The 16719-nt window shown below is 47.0% G+C and overlaps 1 protein-coding gene across 3 annotated transcripts in view; it reads left to right on the top strand.

The window, feature by feature from the left end:
• Positions 1-10292: 10292 nt before the first annotated feature.
• ZEB2 (zinc finger E-box binding homeobox 2) overlaps positions 10293-16719 on the top strand; it is a 114818-nt gene continuing 108391 nt past the window's right edge. Inside the window, exons 1-4 of one of the 3 annotated variants that reach the window (XM_059852518.1) lie at positions 10293-10358; positions 10995-11094; positions 11199-11297; positions 13972-14136. In XM_059852518.1, coding sequence (XP_059708501.1) covers positions 14064-14136 — 73 coding nt within the window. In that variant the 5' untranslated portion in view covers positions 10293-10358; positions 10995-11094; positions 11199-11297; positions 13972-14063. Of the gene's footprint in view, positions 10359-10825; positions 11298-13971; positions 14137-16719 lie in introns of those variants that run through there. The other 2 variants (XM_059852516.1, XM_059852517.1) reach the window with 2 other exon arrangements.

Raw genomic sequence — 16719 nt, forward strand, 5'->3', positions numbered from 1 at the left:
ACATGTTTACACAGGCAGACAGGGCTGGAGGATATATTGACAACGTGGGGAGGTGTGTTGTAACAAACTTGAAGGGGGACGGACTTGTTGGGCCAAGTGTCCCTTTCCTGTCCAGGAATTCCTCATGTCCTCATTACCCTTTCACCTCTGGACAGCTGCAATATTAAAATCTGGCTCCTATCTTAAGGAAATTGAGTTTAATGTCCTTAATTTAGTCCCCAGTCCATATATATCCATATCACAAAGCAATCACACCATTTGGCTCGACGGACAGCGGCTGCTGGGGAAAGAGGCTCATCCTGGAACACAGGGCTGTTGCAAGGCAGGCCCAAGGCCTCTGCAAAGCATCTGTGCAATACATGCATGGCACATTCACACCTGTGAAAAGCCACCTTATTTTCACTTCTTTCTTTTCCTGGTATCTTTTGCAGGCAGAGTTTTCATTACCAAAGCAGTGTTCATGTTGCTGTGTCATGGCAGTGGCCAAGCTGGACGAGAACAAAGGGGGTGTCTTGGTTTTTTGTGTTTTATTCAGCTCCAAGTGCAGCCTCAACAACTTGATTCAGCACATCTCCCTTCTCTGGGAAGCACAGAGGAGGTCTGCAGGGTTAGGTGCTGCATCCATAGATTACATAGCAGGGAAAACATGAGTGGCATATTTTGGTCCTTGGGATTGATATGCAACTCTCCGAACACCGGAGTCAACTGCTAAATAATCTAGAGTCAGAAAGGGGCAGAGTGGTTGTGGAGGGGGGAAAATAAAAGTGAAGGGGATAAAAATTAATCATTGAAAGAGTGTTATGCTTTATGTTAGTAAATCATTTTAACTAATTAATTACATCATATCTCCAGCCAGGCTTCCGACTTGAAATCTTCAGGAATCGGTGGGCAGGAATGCAAAAGGCACTTGTTCTCTTCATCTGGAAAACATCTATGTTGCTCATTTTCCAGCATTGTGGGGGTTTTTCCTCTGTATTTTTCTTTCTGAATTTTTTTATGCTTTTGTGATGATTTTCTTCTGTTTGATACCAGCATAAGGGGCATAAAATAGTGTAAAGATACTTGAAGAGTATTGATATAAATGTCAGTGTACTGGGTGCATTTTGGGATGGAGAGAGGGGTGTAAGATGGAGGATAAGTCTGTCAGCTCTCAGCAGACACGGCTGATTTGTAAATAACAAAATTGTAGGATTTATTCCTTTTGATGCACTGCACTTTTATTAAAAGAAAATCCCCTGGAAACCTCTGTAAATGGCACGAAACATATAATTAGACTTAGCTTTTTTCACCCTCTGCTTATTTAAATGCTCCGTAACTTCAGCAGTGATTCAGTAACAACAGATTTTATAGAAACATCTGACAATGAGAACAAATATTTGCAGTGTTTTCAGTCTCTGCTCTGTATTTCTCTCTGCGAGGCAGAGCTTGCCTTCCCTGTGTGTGGATCAGCGTCGCTTTCCCTGCTGCTCACACCTCCAACCAGATCCACTCTCTAAATATCTAAATAACTAAATATCAGATGTGACTTTTTACCCCTCGCTTCCTACCTCCAAAATGCCACCCTACAAACTCCTGTCTCCAAATTCCAGGCACGGACCTCCCAAAAATGAGTGCCACCAGCAGGCAGGCTTTGGCATAGGCAAAACCATCTTGGCCAGGCACAGCTGGTGGGTGCTGGTGGCACAGGAGCTCTCTCAGGCACTCACCTGCCCCAATATATCCAAGGCTGTGCTGGGTTGGATTTGTTCTCTTTTCCCTGGGCTCCACCACTCCTGCCTTTTCCTTGCTTGGTAGGGAAAGAGGTTTATACACAGAGAGCCAGCCCAGCAGAGTCATTGGTGTAGATGAGTTACAAAGTCATCCAGGATGGGCTTTGCTGCCCTGAGCCTCAGCACCAGCCCCCCCAAAGCCATCAAAACAACCAAATATTAACAAATTAATATCACACTCTTAATGTGTGCTATGAGTTGGGTCCACACCAATATCTTTACTTGTGGGATGTGGCTCAGTCAAATTATGGGACAGGAGAGAAGGACAAGGAGCTGCAATTCCTAACTCCTGAAGCCAAGGAGATCAACACTCACAGCAATCAACCCAGGCTACCAGAATTATTCCAGAGGCTGTGTTGCCTCCTCCCTAGCCCAGAATTTAGGAAGTCACATCCGTTTACAACCTCTTTGTCATTAAAACCATTGGCAGGTGGACCCACTGATATGTGGACATCAAACAGTATTCCCACATTCTGCCCAGTGCCTTTTTTGGACCCATATCCAACCTGTCAGAACAAGGGGAAAAAATACAGTCAATATAGTCACTTCTGAATTTAAAAAAAATACATAAAAAATATAAAAATAGCTGTTTTTAGAGGGTTTCAGGTTGAAGGTTTCTTGTCAGAATCCAAGAAGAGAGCAGCAGTTGTTCTGACACTGCGGTTTTCACATCCTTGTCAGAGACTTGAAGCAGGATAGCTGATGTGTGTTAAAAAAGGATGGGGAGGTTTAAAATAGTTTAGATGCTGCCTGGAACAAGTTTGAAGAGATATAGTAAGGAGCATTGGTAGGAGTGTACGTGCACCTAAAACCATCCATGGGGAGAAACAACTTGTCCAGCTTCTGGTACCTTTAATTCAATTCTGACCTGACACCCCTCAAATGACCCCAAGATGAGTCAGGAAATTTCCCAAGAAAAATTTTTAAAACATAAACTGGGGAGGGAGTGACAACATGGAGAACACTTTCATTGCAAGGGAAAAGAAAAAAAAAAAAAATCTCTCTGGTTTTTGACAGCTCTAATAACCCAGAGTCTAAGATTTGGTCTTGGAAGGGGGCCAGTTGGCCAAGCCTCTATCTACAGACAGGCTGGAGATGATGCTGATAGTCAGAGGGAAGCAAACAGAAGACCTGGCAAGTCCAATGCCACCCTTGACGAAGGGGATGTCTGCCAGCTCCTGGGTAAATCTGCAGTTTAGGTGAGCAGCAGTCACTGGGTTTTGCCTCTGCTTCTCCTGGAATCTGATCCAGTCTGCAGCCACCCACAGAACGGCAGCAGTTTCCCAGATATTGGGCAATTCTGTACACAAGGAAACTATGCTGCAGTGGCTAATTGCTTTGGAAACTATGCTGCAGCAGCTAATTGTTTCAAATCATTTGGGATTTTCTAAATATCTCCGTAACCCTTGTGTTTCTGTAGATTTTAAAATATCCAGCTAATCTCCTGAAGTTGTGGAAAGAAAAATATGTTTTCCCCAGGGTGGTGATAAGAAATAATTGGGGCAATCGATCAAGTCTGAAACTTTCAGATGGACATCAAAATGCCAACTTTGCATCCAGATCCTTTGCTGTTAATTTCACCTCCATTAACTTTACCAGGAGTCAGTGGGAAAAGCAGGGTGACACTAAGAAAGCCAGGGAAAAGGAAATTTGATCTAGTCCCAAACAGGTAGCACAGAGGCTGCTGTGTAGCTATAGAATTTATATTTGGAATTTATATTTGGAATTTATATTTGGAATTGTAATTTTCTAATTTATATTCACCATTCAGCCTAAAGCCAAACCAAAAAAGTCTCCATGTTAATAAATCTTCCACAAAGTTGTCCATTGGTCTCATGAAGGTATGACAACGTCTGAGGGGCATTGGATGGTGTTCTTGATGTCCCATCCCTGGAAGAAGGCTGGATGGGTCTTGGAGCACCCTGGGATAGTGGCAGGGGGTGGAATGGGATGAGCTGTAAGGTTCCTTCCCACCCAAACCATTCTGGAATTCTCAGCAGAGGATGCCTTCACCCCAGAACTGCTGCTGGGTGACCCCAACCCCAGAAGGGATGTCTCCCTTTACAAAGACTTGTGGGAGCCTTAAACTGCCCTTAAAACATCCCAGGGATGTTTGCTTTCTCTCTTGCTTTTAGGACCTAAAAAGCAGAGGTTTAACCCCAATTCCCACCTTGTCCTTTTGCAAACAGCTTGCTGGCATTGCCACCAGCCTGATGGCCAAAGCAGTGGCAGTTTTGGCCACCAGGCTCAGAGCTTGGCCCTCCATGTGACGAGGATTGCCCAAGTTTACCACTCTTGCTTTTACAAACTCAACCCCTCCTAGAAGGAAAAAAAAAAAAAAAGAAAAAATAAAGTAAAAAAAGAATCTGTTATCACTGAGCATATGCAACAGCTAAACATCCTATTCAGTATAACTTCAGCCTGTTCTGAGAACTGAGTTTCACAGTTTCTTTATGCAGTATCTGTCTGTCAGATATTGCCCACTACATTACCATAGTCTATATAATATACTTCCACCAAAAATATATATATATATATTTTGGGCATATTTTTTCTACCTGCTGTGAAAAGAGAAAAGGTATTAAAAGCTTTTCTTTTTAATTTACATTGCACATGTCTTATTTTCCTTGTATTAATGGCACTAAGGAAATTTAAATGCTGTGCTGAATTTGTGCCTCCATTTTGATGTAATTTCTCTAATCTGCTAAATATAAATAGTGCATCAATTTTAGACATTTCTCAAGCAACCATTACCTTAGTGCTTCAGTATGACAGCAAGGAGCCAACAGGCTATACACAGAATATTTGGGCTCCCTGCACAATTAAAGGTGCCACTAAATAAAATTCTCCAAATCTTTAATTCCTTAATAAATCAAACTCTCACAGAAGTGAAGGCAACTCCTGGGGTGCCAGACAGGCAGCATTGCTGTAACAATTAACCCATGGCCAGAGGCAGTGGAGCAAAGGCTACTTCTTTCATTCCTTTATTTCATTTTTCTACCTTTCGGGTTCTGGTTTTGTCCAGCTGCCCCTTCCTCCTTTCTGTTCCCCCTGTGGCTGAGCTGAGCTCACACCAGCCCAACGCCAAGTGGGGTTGCACAACGAGCACCGTCCCTTGCACCCCTTTGCTGACCAACTTATAACTGATCTGCACTTCTGCTGCTCCTTTATCACCACCAGCTACAGCTACAGCGGGGTCTTGAGGGCTATGATTTAGGCATATTAAAATATATCAGGAAAATTTGGATGTTGGCTCACTGGGAGGACACAGTTAATATTTATATTAAAAGTTCTTGATGTTTTAAACACCTCAAATTGAAACCACCTTTGATCTTCTCAGTAAGTGTCACATAAACAAGACAGGAACACTGTATGTCTGAGATATTTCTTTATGGTTTCCTAGCTTAACCTCACATGGGTTTAGGTATTGCAGGGAGACCTCACCACTGTATACAAGAAAATGAGGCCTAAATGTGCTCATATCCAGAGGATTCACCACCTTATTAATGCATATATGTCATGCATAGATTATTAACAGCTTCATAACTAGAGAGGAACTTGCATTTCAATAAACATAGTTTTGCAAGTGCAAAGAAAAAAAAGTTTTGCATTAGGATGTTACTTACTTCATGTCTTTGTCCTGGGAGAATGCAACTAAAGAAACCACATTTAAATCAGACATTAGATATGCAAATATGTGTTCAGATCAGAGATACGAAAATTATTCAAATGATTAATTATTCATCATAAAAATGTCAATTAATAATTCTGAAGCATAATAGGCATCTTTCTAATGCATCTTTATTTTTCAAGCCTAAATACTGTTGAATCTGTGTTCAATTGCATTCTAACAAGTTTTTAAAAATTCAACAAAGTAAACAACCAACTATAAACAAAAGTGAGCCGTGAATTTTAATCACTGCCAACTGAGCCAAGAAGTGTGGCCGAACTTCAGCACTGATCCCAGAAGAGAAGGAAAAGCATCTCCATCTCATGGTGTGGGACAGTGGATGGAGGATGCTTGTGCCTCACTGCTCTTTGCCAAACGAGAAAAGGAATTTTGGGACCTGTGGATGCTGTTGCCCTGCTGCAGACACACAGGCAGATGTTGGAAACGGCAGCTGAACAGCTCTAGGCCATCAGAAGTGGCTTTATAAATGACAAAATTAACAAAAACATATGAGGAGATTCACTTTTAACATTCAGGGACTCACACAAGATCAAATATTACAGTGATCTGCTGGTTAGAAATGCCCAGGGATAGATAAATTAAAGCCAGACAATCTTTTCCCTTGCTTTTGGCTCGTATCCTATCCCTACATGGGTTTTCCGCAGAGGAACTCAAAAACTTTGGGAATGTTGATTCAAAAGGTTTCTTCCCAAATACCTCATCAGCGGGTGGGGGGAGAGTCGTTCCCTGACCCTTTCTTCCTCTCCTCTGTGCCCTCTCCTCCATGTGGAAATTGGAAAAAAAAAAAAAAAAAAAGGCTTTGCTTTCTAAATCTTGGTTTATAGGGACACCTGTATTGAGCAAAAGTATCCAGCAGCATCTTGGGCCCACATGGGGCCCTCCCTGCTCACAAAAATTATTCCAGCCTGTCTTATCCTCTATTGCCACAGGTGACTGCAGAAAATAATCCCCCCAGCATCTTTTTGTGTTTGATTTGAGGGTTTTTGCAGCCTCAGAATTCTTTCTCAAGGCGAGGACGTCTTCTACACCCCAGAGATAGGAGCATGAGAAGCAGCCAGAACCCACAGGGATCCCAAATCTTGCAGGAGCATCTCCCTCAGCAGAGCAGGGCTGTGGGGAGGGAGGGATGCTCTCCCCAGGCTTGGCTGCAAGTGGGCACATCTCATCTGGATCCTCGACATGGGGCTGTTTAATCCCTGATGTAGGAAGGGTTCCACACTTTAGGGAAAACAGTCGAGAGTTCTGGCTATGAAAGACATGAAGGAAAAACCTCAGAGCTGCTGAAGTGTATTTAGAGGTGTTAAACCTCTGTCTTCACCAGCCTCTAAAATGTATTAGCCAAAATTCCTCAGCCAGAACATCTTTGCTCCTATTCCCTCAGTTTTCTTCCTTCCACGTGGTGGGCAAGAAAACACAGTCCCCGTTACTCATCCTCCACCAGGGAAAAAGCAAACACACCAAAATAAATAAGGCAGTGAATCATCCCCTCAGCCCATGCCACCACATCCCCATAAAGCCACCACGGCAGAAGGTCTCAGCAGTAGGCTCAGGTCCTGCAGGGCCTGTGCCCCAAAGCCCTCCTTGGTGGCTGCTCACCTCCCCTCCCAGTCAGAGCTGGGTGCCTGGGGATCACAGGGAGGTCTCTCCCTGCACAACCCCTTTCTCATGGCAGGGTTTGTCCCTGGCAGCAAGATCTGGCCCTACAGATCCTCACAGTGATGGAAACATGGGGTTATCTCCGAGGGGTTTGTCTTCATCACAATAGGATTTGGTGGACAAAGGAAACCCATGGAGGAGCTGGAGGCAGAACTGCTTCTCCTGTGGCTTTAACCAGGCAGGTCTGCATCAGGATCAGGCCACCCTCATCTCAATTTGCAGCATTTCCATGTGAGAAAACCTGAGGAAAAGAGGAGAAACCTGCACTCAGAGAACTGCCCTTAAAACCATCTCCATGTGCTGGGAGCAATACACAAGGAAGGAGCTGGGGTTTGTGAGGATATTTTGGCTCTTCTTGCTCTTAAACTGATGGGGGGGGGGGGGGGGAATAGGGTGTGCAAAAGTTTTAAAATAGAGCGGGGAATAGGATGTGCATGGGGATGCTGATGGAGCAGGGACTGGGATCCGGGCTGCCAGCAGCACCCCAATAAAGGCAGGATCTATAGCCTGTCATTATTTCCATCTCCTAAAGAAGCTGCACACCCGTTATTAGTTCAGAGCCAGGCAGGAAATCATCGCCTGGATTAAGGTTAAATTCCATCTCAGAAGGGCTTAGCTGATTGCTAAATGTTTATGTCCAGTGTCCAAAAATTAAAAATAATTTTAAAAACCCCAACAAACACCCCCATATCTCACATTATAATACCATCCAACAATGTTGGGTGCTATGTCAGTCCTGCGAAGATACGAGCAGTTTCATCGCTCCGATGCAAACCCTGCTGAGGCACATCAGAGCTGGGGAAACCGTGAGATTGAGGGCTGAAAGAACAGCCAGCAAAATTATGAATAGGGATTATCTGACAATGCCGACATGTTCCTCAAAGCCCTTGAGCGTCATCACACGCTCTGAGGGTTTGTTTTTCAGCGTGGCTGCAGATAAATATATTTTATTGATACACCATCGACAGCATTCCTGCCTATTGCGAGTCAGGCTGCAGCCTCTCGTAATCTCCAGTTCATCCCCTCGTTTTGTAATCTGGAAATGCAGGAACAATATGTAAGGAGTTTGTAATGGGATTAATTTATTTTGAGAACTTGTTGGTTGGGTTTTAGGTTTTCTCCTTTTTCTCCTAGAAAACGTGGGTGAGTGGAAATTGAGCAAGTCAGTAATTAGCATTCACTTTTTTCTTTTCCTTTCTTTTTATCATATGCATCTAAATTCAGTTTAGCTCTTTAAGGAATTGCCAGACTGCCCTTGATTTATAGGCAGTGCCTTCTGGATCTGAGAGGATCTAATTCGAACTAATAATACTTGAATTTGATTTCAGGATATTTGTGCTGTGCTATATATTTCATTAAGATATCATCATTCTGTGTGAGTGTGTATGCGTGTGATATGCCTCTGTGTATCCAGGTACATTTAGGCATGGAGAAGTCATGCATCCTGCAGGAAAATCGTGCTGGCATTTAGAGAATAGTGGCAAGAAAACTTTTAACAAAACCACGATGATTAGTAGCAGGGAACAAAAACAGAAATAAAAATAAAAATAATAAATATAAATAAAAATAATAATTAGAAAGATTAAGGCAGCTCGTTCCCACCTTTGCCTAGTTGGGGATTGCAGCGGCAGCAGACGGCCAGAGCCTGCCTCTCCCTCCCCACTCCGCCTGCAGCCCGGGGTTGAGGAGGGGGACACCCGGAGGTGCCACTTCCCAGCCCGGGAGGACATTTGGATGTCCCCAGCCGGAGCCCCCCCCGTGCGCTGCCTCCCCCGCATCTCACAGGGTCACCCACTCCCGTCCAACTAAGAGATGACCAAAAAAAAAAAAAAAAAAAAATCCCAGGCAGATCTCGGTGGCTCTGATGAGCTGCAAAGACAGCCTGTGGGGGGGCGGGGGGGGGGTCCCTTCCTTGCTTTGCGATGCTGGACCGCCAGGAAGGTGTTCCCTGAGCAGGACCATTTTGGAGCGCGATCCCGTCGCGATTGCTCGCCCTCCACTTCTTGCTTTAGGCACACGTTCAGTGCACAGTTCAAGAGCAGTTTATCTAAGCTTAATGTAAGTAAAAGTGCAGCTTGGGATCAGTGTGCCGTTTGTTTCGGTTTTCTTCGGGAGGGGGAGAAGGAAAAAAAAAACAAAATAAAGTGCTGGAATAGGCTGAACTCTTGTCAGAGCAGGGAAATTGTTTCGCAGCTCTTTCACGCAGCCCTTTGGGCAGCCCCACGTTTACCTTGGGAAAGGACCGTGCGAGTGGGCAAGACGCGAAGTTTCTCTTTGCAGTGAGACTATTTCGAGCTCCTTCAGGAGGAAGGAACGGCTGTGGGCTGTGCTGGGAGCCGGGCACGAGCGGCTGGAGCCTCAGCCGGGTCTGCCCCCTCTGCAGCCGAACGCCTTCGCTCAGCATCCCCGGCTCGCTCTGCCTTTACTTACTTCGATATTACTTCTCGATTACGCTCGGTGTGAACCGGCTTTTTGATTAACAAACCGGCAGAGCGTTGGTTAAGAACACTTAAACTTCAAAAAAAGAGAAAAAACTATCCCCCTGGGAAGTGGGCTCTGAATTGGTTAATAATGTGCAGTACTTGCTAAATTGCTGACTTCCAGATGTGGAAAATATCTTTCTTGTTTAGGACCTACGTAACCTGATTGGATTACGACAGAAGCGTCACATTGGAAGGCTTTTGAGTGATGATTTAATTAACCATACAGTAGAAAGCTGTATTTGCCAGGAAACCCCTTCCATATTTGCATAACCAATCCCTTCAGTGCAAAGGTGGAGTCTGGGCTTTTTTTTTTTTTTTTCTTCTCTTCTTTTTTTTTTTTTTTTTCTATATGCAATTTTATTTTAATTTTAATACTTGAAAAAAGTGAAAAACTTGTAACCTCCCTGAAGTTCAGCCCCACGCGTTCCTCGTCCACGCTGTCTCTCTCTGCTCATCCAGCTACTTCCAAGAAAAAGCAGAGCCCGGAAAAGAGCCCATCTCACCCCTGATCCATATCTGTGAACAAAACAGATAGACTGTAAGATCTCAGCACGTTTGGTTGATTTTTTTTTTTCATCAGATTTAGCTGACTATTCAAATAACCTGGATGAGTGCTGAAATGAAAGGGGGGGGGGGAACAAAAAAAAAAAAAAGCCCCAAAAGAAAAGCGTGAAGGATAAAAATAAAACCGCACCAAAACAAGCCAGGAGCTTATTTGCAGTACCCGAACAGAGTTTAGTTTCTAGGCTTTATGTTAGGGTAAGTTTTCCCCACCGCAAGAGGCGAGAGCCCGGAGCGGGGCTGGCCGCGGGACGCTGCGGGGCAGGATGCGGCCCTGGCCGGCTCGGCGGGCGGGGGGACCCGCCGGGGGGGCACGGCCAGGGATCCCGCCCCAGGATGGGAGAATCGGCAGGGATCCAGCCTGGGGGCAGGGGATCCGGCGGGATCCTGCTGGGGAGGGGGCGGGGGATCCCGCCCGGGGGAGGGAAGGGGATGCGGCGGGGGGACACACGGGCAGGGATGCGCCTCGGGGCCGGGGGGGTGAGCGGGGATGCGGCCCGGGGGTGGCAGAGATGCTGGCTGGGCGCGGGGGGAGGGCAGGGCTGCATCGACGGGGCAGGGGGCCCGCAGCCCCCGGGAGGGTTGGGATGCGGTGGCGGGGCGCGCTGAGTTTCCGCGGGGCGCGGAGCGGCGCGGAGCGGAGCGGCGGGGCGGGGGGCGGGCGCGGGGCGGGGGGCGGGCGGGAGGAGGTGGAATTGCATTTCTGCCGCTAAAGCGTTCGCGGAGACTTCAAGGTATAATCTATCCCAGATCCTTTCCCAGAGAGAAACTTGGCGATCACGTTTCCACATGATGCTCACGTTTGGTGCTCTCCAATTATCCCTCCCCACAAAGATAGGTGGCGTGTGTTGCAGGGTCTCTCCTCTCGCTCGTACAGAAAAGAAAAAGAAAAAAATGTCATTAGAAGAGGCGTAACACGTCAGTCCGTCCCCAGGTTTGTGTTTCCTGGAGTGGCAGAAAGAGATCAGTCCTAACCTGCCCAGCAGGAATAACGGTCCTTCCGACAACTCTTTGCAAGGCTTTTTACAATTTCTCCAGGAGCTGCATCTCCCTTCACCTTTTCTCCTCCACTTCGCGGCTTCTTCATGCTTTTTCTTCTCACCATTTCTGGCCAAAACTACAAACAAGACTTCGCAGGTAGGTTCGGAATTTAATTCCATTTTCTCTCTTTTTTTTTTTTTTCCTCTTCTCTTCTGCTTTGGTTTTTATTTTCTCACACCATCTCACGCACCAGCGGGGTTATTTCTTTTCGAGAGTATTTTAATTTTTCTGGATTGTTTGTACTTGGGGAGAAAAAAATATTTTTTTAAATTTTTTTTCAATCTTTTGAACCGAAACCTGAAGTCACTCCAGCACCGCTCCAGGGAGGGATGAGCAGTCTCGGGGTGCTCGGGGCTGTGCCACCACCACCCCTGCTCCCCTTACCTGTCAGCCAGGTACGGGAGGTGCCTTTTAAAACGCAGCAGCAAAAGTTTTAGTGTTAGGAAAGGACTTCGTCCTCCTGAAAAAAAAGAAAAAAAAAAAAAAAAACCCGAAACATTCCCCCACCCACCTCCTGCTCTTTTTATTTCAGGTTTTACATCTGAGCTCTGAAAGTTTGCAGGTACCTGTTAATGCTTTGCATGCCCTGAGCTTGCAGAGCCAGCCCGGCCGGGCACCGCTGGAGCCCCAGCCCCGGGCAGGGCTCCCCGGCAAAGGATGTGTTTCCCCAAACAGAAAGTTTTGCTGTTTTGTCTGCATAGTTGGTTTCATTTCTATATTTTATTTTGTGAAGCTGGGTGAAGTAACACCTTAGCTTCTGGGAGCCTAAAGCAAGAAGTGAAAGTACAGACTGGAACTTAAAAGTCGTTTACCAAAAGGGAAAAAAAAAAAAAAATTAATACATATTTTTAAAAGCTTGCCGGTACTCTGGGAAGAAAAGTGTTCTCGAAATTTGCAGGTTTAAAATTATTGACAACTTTTTTACGGGAGGCTGGAGAGTACGGAAGGGAGTGAAATGCATTTAAAACAATTCACCATTGGTCGTTTTGCATTAAAACGCCAATTGCCGAGGCGGGCTGAGGGTCCGGGCTCGCCTCGGTGCCTGTCCTCCCTCCCCGCTGTTCTCCTCTCCTGGCAGATCTGCCGCGGTGATGCCACCAATGCCCACCCCAGCCTCGGGAATAACTGGCAAATACTAAAGTTTCTAGCACATTTCTCAGCCTCTTCTTTGCCCAGCCACATTCATGCACATCCACAGAGCCACCCATTCCCTCTGTCCAGGCGGAATCCCAGGCAGGAGAGTGTGAGTAAACACGCTGACCCTACGCACACTCTCTCAATCTCCCCATCCTCTTACCTGCTTGGAGATTTATTATTTTTTATTTATAGCCTAGCAGGTTTTATAACAGTAAACGCCTAAGGAGAGAGTTCAGGCAGAATGAAAAGAGCCAACAGCAGCACACTTCACTGCTCAGTCCTGGTGTGAAGCTCCAGCAAAGTAAAAAGACTCAAGGGAGAGGAAAGAGGGAAAGGTGGGGGGGGGAATCTCACTCTGCTTTAAATACATATATATATATTGAAACTGTTGAGTCAGGTAATAATTTTTTAGGTTTTATGTAAAACTCCCAGTGCAGGAGAAGACAATAGATGCGAAGGCGAGGGGGCATCCTGCTCAGGAGAGCAAGGGTTAATTGCCCTTGTTTTACAGTTTGCATCTGTTACATCTTTTATAGCCCCCTGTTTAAACTAATCCTCAAGTCAAAGCATCTTTAAAGCTACAGCATCTTCTTCGAGATGGACTGAGTTTCAGGAGCGTTCTTGCAGCAAACCAAACGCTCCTGCCCCTCTCTCCCTTTGACAGATAGAGCCTCCTGCCCAGCCCGGGCACACAGGCACACACAGTAGGTCTAAAAGTTTACAAGTTGCTTGTATTTTTTTTTCCTTAAAAACAAAAAAAAAAAACAAAAAAAAAAAAGAAAAGAAAGAAAAAAAACAACTGAAGGGCTGAAAACTCTGACAGCGGTAGTTTTGATTTCTGTTTCTTTTCTGGGAAGGAAAAAAAAAATGACACTCTGAAGCTTTGTTTAACTAAGGGGCAGGGGAAACCCTGAATATTGTCAAACTGACTAAAAAGGTGACAGAGGTTTATAATTACACTCCTCGTTGTTAGGGGGAGGGGGAGGTATCCGTGCTGAGCTTTACCCCAAAAGGACAGGGGAGAGCCATGTTTCCCTCTCCTCTTATCACTTTGCTGGAGAGCACTTTGGGGTGAAAAAAAATGAAGGCAGGAGAAGGGTAGGATTTCGAGTGAAAAGAAGTTCTAGTGTCAAATTAAAGTACTTTTAGGAGGAAATGGTCCGCCTAGCATTGAGTCAAACAGCCTACTGTAAAAGCTGTGCATTCCCTCATACGGTCATGAGTTATGACTCATTTGAGATGTAATTCTTGTCTCTCTCTCTCTCTCTGATCTGCTTTGCTGGTGCAACACACACATACACGCAGGCAGGGAGACACACGCACACGCGCTCACACACACACACGCAGAGACACACACACACATACAGAGAGAGAGAGAGAGAGAGAGAGAGAGAGAGAGGGAGCAGAAATAAATAAATAAATAAATAAATAAATAAATAAAGAAGAAATCTGCCCGGCTGGGGAGAGAGGGGGAGCCCGCTCCGACCGCGTCCCACCTCCCCCGGCACGGCCAGCCTCGCCGTGTGCGTGGATGGGTTCTTTTTCGGGTGCAAACTGGGGTCCCCGTTGGCGCCCTGCGTTTAAATGGGACATCCCGATGCCCACATTGTCGCTGTGTTTGGTCGTTACATAGAGCCTGCGTGCTGCTGCTGCCGCTGCCGCTGCCGCTGCTGCTGAATCAGGGAGTCGAGCCCATGCGAACTGCCATCTGATCCACTCTTATCAATGAAGCAGCAGATCATGGCGGATGGCCCCAGGTGTAAGAGGCGAAAACAAGCCAACCCCCGGAGGAAAAACGGTAAGACGGCCCCCCGGGAAAACTTTTCCGGCCGGTTCCGCCGCGGCCGTGGGGGGAAAGGCGGCGGCAGGACGGGGAGCGGGACGGGGAGGGGGGCACGGCGCCCGGCAGCCGGGGCTGGCCGCCCCCCGCCTCCCTGCGCGGCGTCCCGCGGAGCGGCCGGGGCTGCGCGGCCGCGGAGCGCCGGCGGTGCGGAGGGACGCGGGGGGAGCGCTGCCGCCCGCCCGCCGCCGCCGCGCCCCAAAGTTTGTTGCGCGGGCGCGGAGCGGCGCGGGCGCTGCCCCCGTGGCCCCGAGCGGCGGGGCCGCTGCCCCGGAGCGGCGGAGGAGCGGCGGGAGCGGCCCGGCTCGCCCGGCGCTGCTGCCCGGCTCGCTCCGGAGCTGTCAGCGCGGGCCGGGCCGGGGCGCGGAGCGGAGCGGAGCGGGGCGGTGGGAGGCGCGGAGCGGCGCGGAACGAGCGGGGCGGGCGGCCCTGGGAAAAAAACCCGGCAGCGTGAGAACCCCGAGGCGGGCTGGCACCGAGTTAGCGACTCTCTCTCTCTTTCTTTCTTTCTTCTTTTTTTTTTTTTCCCTTATTGTTAGGGACTCGAAAATGAAACTTCCTCCTCCCTGATAATTAATAATACTAATGAGCTCGGTGCTCGATTGTCCGTCGCTGCCCTCTCCCCCGGTCCCCGCCGGCCGCGCAGGGCCGGGGCGCAGTGGGACGCGGTGTTCTGGGCTGATTTCACATTTGGCAGCTTTCACTGGTGTGGTGGGTCTCTCTTTCTCCGTCTCTCCCCGTCCCTCCCTTAGTTTCTTCCTTTCTCTCCCGGCTGATAGCCGCTTCCCCGCCGCCAGCTTCCCCCTCCCCGCCCGCAGCCCCTCCATGGCCATCCCGGCCCCACTTCCAACAACTTTCCTCTCGAGGAGCCGGAGGAAGGAAGATATTTGTGTGAACCTGAACCCATGCGCTTATAGCTCAGCTACTTCATTTAAGTGGAGAGGTGGAGGTGGAGGGGGGCTGAAGGAGGAGGGGGACGCACACAACAACAACAACAACAACAACAAAAAACACAAAGACAAGAGAATGTTGATTAGAAACAAATGATCCTGCCCCCCCTCCCCTTCCTTCTCTCTAGGTTGTGAGTGTGAGTGTGTGTGTGTGTGTGTGTGCGTGTGTGTGTCTTTTTCTTGTTGTGGTGGAGGCGTCGAGCCATATGGGGGAGTGATAGAGGAATTTTAGTCAGAAACTGTTCGTTATGTTACACTGGCTTTTCCCTTTGTGTTGTCTTTGATCTATTTGCTTGGCTTAGTATTACAAAAAAAAAAAAAAAAAAAAAAAAAAACAACAAAAAAACCCTCAACTAAAATAATATATTCCGAGCAGCTTCCCAAGGATCCGTTTCTTGTTATCTTTTTTTAAAGTCTCTCCCCCTCCACCACCACCCTTTACTCTTGTGTCTGTCATTATTTAAGGTGGTCCTCACAGAGGAGACCTCCCCTTCCCCTCATCTCTGGGTAATTTAGTAGACATTAAAATTACACGTAATGTTTCCCTCTCCTCTCTTGTGTTTCCTCTGTTCTTTTTATTAAATGTTGGTTATTGATTTTCTAAAATCAATGTCTGTTGTGGGGCTTTTTTCCCCTTACAAGTATCTAAAGCACGTTGCTGATCAACTGGATAACAAAAGCTTTGTGTCAAGTAGCCTTTTTTCTTATGTTAAACAGTCATTTTTGAGAGAAAAAGAGAATGAGATTTAAAGCAACGCATCCAGAAGTGCTCTTTTGCAGTAAAGAATATTCTGAGTGTTTGAGGGGGGTTTATTCTTCTTCCTCAGCCTCCTTGCTTTTCCAGGCAAGACTATTAGTTTAGCGTGTTAAACCCATCACATGCTCTCTGATGAGGGATGCATCTACGTGTTTAATATTTTCTCAACATGATTTGAGTACTAAAAAAAACCCCACCACCACCACCCTTACCCCCCCCCCCCCCAAAAAAAAAAAAAATCCTGGATGCCTCTGTTTGCCCAGGACACCAGGACCGTATCCTGGTAGTGCAGCCAAGTCTTTGGGAGCACGTATGGAGCGGGGTGGCAGATTCTGGTTGTTCCCATGCAAAAAGGTGCTTTCAGGGAGCTGCACTAACTTGGAAAAGCCACCACACTTGGGAGACGAAAGTTTAATTGCGATTTTTAAGGTAACCACTTAAAGATCCTGCAAACTTCAAGTGTGTGTGCGCTGCTTATGCGAAGGGCTGAGTTCTCCCTTCAGTGTCTTGCTCTGGCCAAGACGCGGGTGTATGTGGGGGGGAAGGAAATAATTCCCTACTTTCTGTCTGTTCCCTCTTTCCTCTTTGTGCTCCCTAATTTGTTTCTCTCATTCATATCTGAATGAGAAATGCCCTGGTTCTGAGGAGCAGGTAGAGCGAGGGTGGGTTTGGTTTGTTGGTTGGTGGGTTTGTTTTTTTTTTTTTTCATTTTCTCTTTCTCGACAAGCACGTATCCAATGCCTTTCCCGTTGGGAATTGCCTAGGATTTATCTGGACTGAGTGGATTTTTCTTCTTTCCTGGAATCGTGGAAAAGATGTTACTTCTGAGCTTGT

Source organism: Haemorhous mexicanus, chromosome 8 (genome assembly GCF_027477595.1).
Source record: "Haemorhous mexicanus isolate bHaeMex1 chromosome 8, bHaeMex1.pri, whole genome shotgun sequence".
NCBI lineage: Eukaryota > Metazoa > Chordata > Aves > Passeriformes > Fringillidae > Haemorhous > Haemorhous mexicanus.